This window comes from Leptonychotes weddellii, unplaced genomic scaffold (assembly GCF_054177405.1).
Source record: "Leptonychotes weddellii isolate Sample4059 unplaced genomic scaffold, ASM5417740v2 HiC_scaffold_16238, whole genome shotgun sequence".
NCBI lineage: Eukaryota > Metazoa > Chordata > Mammalia > Carnivora > Phocidae > Leptonychotes > Leptonychotes weddellii.
Genome location: NW_027744862.1, coordinates 1 through 4566, shown reverse-complemented (window position 1 = coordinate 4566; position 4566 = coordinate 1). Strand labels below are relative to the sequence as shown.

At 57.6% G+C, this 4566-nt stretch overlaps 1 protein-coding gene across 1 annotated transcript; it reads right to left on the bottom strand.

The window, feature by feature from the left end:
- Positions 1-148: 148 nt before the first annotated feature.
- On the bottom strand, positions 149-4403 carry LOC145718475 (signal-induced proliferation-associated 1-like protein 3). Its single transcript, XM_081809978.1, has 2 exons — positions 3599-4403; positions 149-2767 (listed from the first exon to the last, which is right to left on the bottom strand). The coding sequence occupies exons 1-2, from the start codon at positions 3635-3637 to the stop codon at positions 2387-2389; spliced, it is 420 nt and encodes a 139-aa protein (XP_081666104.1). The 5' UTR covers positions 3638-4403; the 3' UTR covers positions 149-2386.
- Positions 4404-4566: the final 163 nt, after the last annotated feature.

Genomic DNA, 4566 nt, shown 5'->3' with positions numbered 1-4566 from the left:
ATGCAATATATGTTAAGAAAAAAAAAAAAGAAGAAGAAGAAGGTAGCGGGAGGGGAAGAATGAAGCGGGGGAAATCGGAGGGGTAGACGAACCATGAGAGACGATGGACTCTGAAAAACAAACCGAGGGTTCTAGAGGGGAGGGGGGTGGGAGGATGGGTTAGCCTGGTGGTGGGTGTTGAGGAGGGCACATTCTGCATGGAGCACTGGGTGTTATGCACAAACAATGAATCATGGAACACTTCATCTAAAACTAATGATGTAATGTATGGGGATTAACATAAGAATAAAAAATAAGGGTGCCTGGGTGTCTCAGTTGGTTAAGCGACTGCCTTCGGCTCAGGTCATGATCCTGGAGTCCCGGGATCGAGTCCCGCATCGGGCTCCCTGCTCAGCGGGGAGTCTGCTTCTCCCTCTGACCCTCCCCCCTCTCGTGTGCTCTCTCTCTCTCTCATTCTCTCTCTCAAATAAATAAATAAAATCTTTAAAAAAAAAAAAGAATAAAAAATAAATAAATAAATAAATAAAAAAGAAGATGCCAAATGCTGGCAGGTAAGGGGGTGGGTGTGTCAGGTGTTTATGTGGGTGGGGACGGGATGAGAGGGACAGAGCAGTGGGACGCACAGTCACAGGTGACACGGCTGGACCGTGTGGGGCCTCGTAGGTCAGGAGGACTCTGTCTTTTACTGTGAGTGGGATGGAGCCAAAGGCTCCCCCTGGCTGCGTGTGGAGGCCGGACCTTGTGAGGGTGGAGAGCAGGGAGGTGGTGAGGAGGCTGCCGGGGAGAGTGGACCGGCCTGGGTGAGGCTGGGGCAGGGTGGGGGTGGGGGACGGGAACAAGTAGCAGGTCCTGGAATGATTTTTTACATGCAACCAAAAGTACTTCCAGAAGAGGGGAGGTGAGCGTGGGCCAGAGAGAAGGGTGCAGGGTGACTTCAGAGATGGGGAGGCCGGGGGTGGGCCACAAGTTCATTCCTGGAGGTGTGGAGCAGAGGAGGCAAGCCCAGGCCGCAGATAGAGATCCGGGTCGTCAGTGTGTGGCCAGTGTCTGGTGGCGGCAGGGTCGCCGTGGGGAGATGGGGCAGAGAAAGAGGCCCCTAAAGTCTCCGGGTGTTGGGAGTGACAGCGACAGCAGCTGCATGTGGGGCCTCAGCTTGCTGCCGCCTCCCAGCTGCCAAAGGGGAGGGGACAGAGAGGTCAGGAGGTGACTCAGGCAGGAAAGGCAGGGCCCGACCATGCTGGGTGCGCTACGGGACCATCACCCCGTAGCCGGGAGGGAGGTGTTGTGATGCTCCCCCGTGTTGTGGAGGGGGAAACCGAGGCTCAGAGTGAGACGCCTGGCTCGCGCTCACACTCGCTGGCAGTGGCACTTGGCTCTGAACTGCGTGGTCTGACGCTGACCCTGCTCGACGCCCAGCCCCGCCAGGCTTTGGGGTTTAGAAGGTCCCTGTTAATACTCTGTCCTAACCCTGCTCGCCAGTCCCGAGGTGCAAGCCTGACTCACGGTGGGATTAAAATGCTTGCTCCAGACGGAAGAATACCAACAAAATAATAAACGGCTAGTGCTTTTCAGCGCTTCCTGCATAGATCAGGGATTGTGCTAAGTGTCTTCCACGTATTAATGCGTCTGAGTCTCAGTGTAATGTGGTGAGGGGTAAGTTCGCCTTGAGCTGAGCCGGGGACGGAGTGGGAGCAGGCTCTGGGGAGACTCCACCTCAGTGATACAGGACACAGGCTCAGCCAAAACCCCTGGGGTAGACACATCTCTGAAGTCAAGATCTGTCTGCACTGGAGGGTGCTGCGCACGTGCTATTGCAATGGCCCCCGGAAAGGCCGGGCAGCACCCCGTAGTCACGCCAGTGACCTGCAATGAAGTGATGATCGCTCGCACCACGTGGCCGTCTGGGTTGGGTTTTGCTGCTCAATGAGCCTGGCCCAAAGTTCTGCATCGCCTCTCAGTTTTGGAGCCTTTGGGGTTGTGAATACGGGACTGGAGGGGGCACTGAAGGCAGGACCCACCCCAGCCGGTGCATGGGCTTTGATGGGGGCCGTGTGCACTGTGCCCCCCTTCGTGGGGGATGCTGGGTAAATAGCTGCTGGGTGAATAAAAGAACGGATGAGTCACACCCTTACACCTTCTCCCTCCAAGCGTTGGCAGACTTGGGGAGAATCAGGTAAGTAAATAAACATTCACGAAACCATCTGCTTGGTGCTGGAGCAGGGGGCTGGGGGAGCAGCTAAGGGAAAGCCCGATCCTTGGGGCCCCCCTGTCTGCAGCCTTCTCTAGCTGACTCCCATCTTTGGGCAGTCCAGACTTCTAGCTAGGTGGCCCCCAGGAGACCCCCTGATGCTCGGCTAACCATCCCCCGCTCTTGTGGGTGACATCGTCAGTACCCCCCAGAAGCTCCGACGCGCCCCAGCTCCCCACCTCGGCTGACACCACCGCCGGTGACCTCCAGTCTGGTCTGTCTGCCCGCCCCCCAGCCCTGGCGAAGCCCCCCGCTGGCCCCAGCGCGCCCGTGCTCACATTTCTTCTCCGGGAAGCCGCTGCTGGCGGCAGGGCCAGTGGTGGGACTGCCGCCGCCGGGCGGGGGGGGGTGCTGGCGGCGGGCGGGCAGCGTGCTGGAGGGGAAGGCGCAGGTGCTGGTGAAGAGCACGTCGCTGGGCAGGCCCGGCTCCAGGCCGGCAGGGTTGGCCAAGCTGGGCTCCCGCCGCCCACTGCACAGACTCTCATCGGACAGTGTCCGCTGCAGGCTCTTCTGCGGTGACTGTTGGAGAGACACGGACGGTCACGCGGCGCCTTCGTGGCCTGGCTCCCGGTCACTGTCCTCACAGGCGTCTTCCCGTCTCGGACAGCTGTGCGTCTTACCCACCCAGCATCTGTTTCTGCCCCTTTCTGCTCAAAGCACCTCAAATTTCCCCTGGGGATGCCTCTTCCCCTCCTCCCTCCCCACCTGGTTCTGGCCCTCCAGAGGCCATCGCCACCCTCCTGCTCCAGGGAAGGTTAGGGAAGGCGGTGTGACCGGAGCTGGACTTATGGGATCCAGTCATTGGTGGGGACCACTGGGGACAGCTGGGTCCCACAAGAGTGCAAATAACCAGAAGTAGGTGGGGACAAGAATGGAGAAAAGCAGACAGTGTCGAGGGACTAAGGGAGCCTGATGGTTCCCCTGCCTTTGGGTAACAAGAGCCTGAATTTCCCCTGGGAACCCTGCCCCCACTCTTGGTCCACGCAGTTTGGGTGGGTGGAGGCTGCTTCCACCCTGGGCTCCAGGAGAGGGACACGAGAGCCGGTAAGAGCATCCCTTTCCAGTCACGTGAGCTACCCTAGTGCGGAAGGAATCCCCTACCTGCCTGCCGAGGCTGGCTTATACTGTGATTTGGCCCCTGACTAATGTGACGACCTGACTTCTGGCTATGAAGCCACATACACCTACATACAAGTGGGGCTGGCCGTTGCTGCAGGTGCAGGCCACGGGCAGGAGGAGGCCGGAGTGAGCACAGGGAGCTCTGTACTCCTCCCTCGCCCTCCCACGACCACCTGGCCCACCTGATTCTGTGTGTGTGTGCGTGTGTGGTGGGGGGCAGCTTCTACATACCCCCGCATCTCTCTCCTGTTCGGGCGCCAGGTTGTCCATGATGATGAGTTTCTTCAGGTCGTCCTCAATGGTGGATTTGTAGTTCTTCCGTGGGGAGCGGAGGTCTCGGAGGGATGCCCTCAACCGTGGCTGCCCGAAGACGTTTTTTGTATTGGTGTCCACCTGCCTGGAATGAGGGGATGAGGGTCAGAGTGGCCTTGCGGAGGCTCACCCTGCTTCTCAAAGTGGTCCTGACCCAAGAAGGCTGGCTGCCTTCGGGGGAAGGGACTGCGGCCTTCTCCCGTTCACCTGCTGGAGGTGAGCCGGAAGAGGGATCAAATTTATTCTCTCCATTCATTCATCCCACAAGATTTCCTGGGAACCTGCCCTGGGCTGTGCCTGTTCCAGGCGGGGGACACAGAGCAGAGAACATGCAGCTGACCTCCAGTCACAGAGACCCACAATTAACAAGGAACTATGCAACAGACGTCCAATGTCACACAGGCTGTGTGAGTGGAGGAGTCAGGATTCCAGCTGAGGCCACCAGGCCGCAGAGCCCACAGGTGTCACCTCCGAACTTGACTGCCATGTTTATATCACAGACACGGCATAAAAATGATGTATGGGGGGGCACCTGGGTGGCTCAGTCGGTTAAGTGTCCCACTCCTAACTTCGGCTCAGGTCATGATCTCAGGGTAGTGAGATCGAGCCCCGCATCAGGCTCCACACTCAGCGCGGAATCAAGCTTGAGATTCTCTCTCTCCCTCTGCCTCTACCCCCAACCCCCAATAAATAATAAATAAATAAAATCTTAAAACAAAAAGATGTATAGTGTGTGGGGAGCATAACTAGATTTGGTTTAGTAATACTCTTTTAAGTGCAGAGAAAAAGTTCTGGGGAAATTATGAACAGTGGGTACATGACCCCCTGGGAGGTCAGGAATCTTTTTAGGAGTTGGAAAAATGGGACTGTCACTTTTCATCTGATAC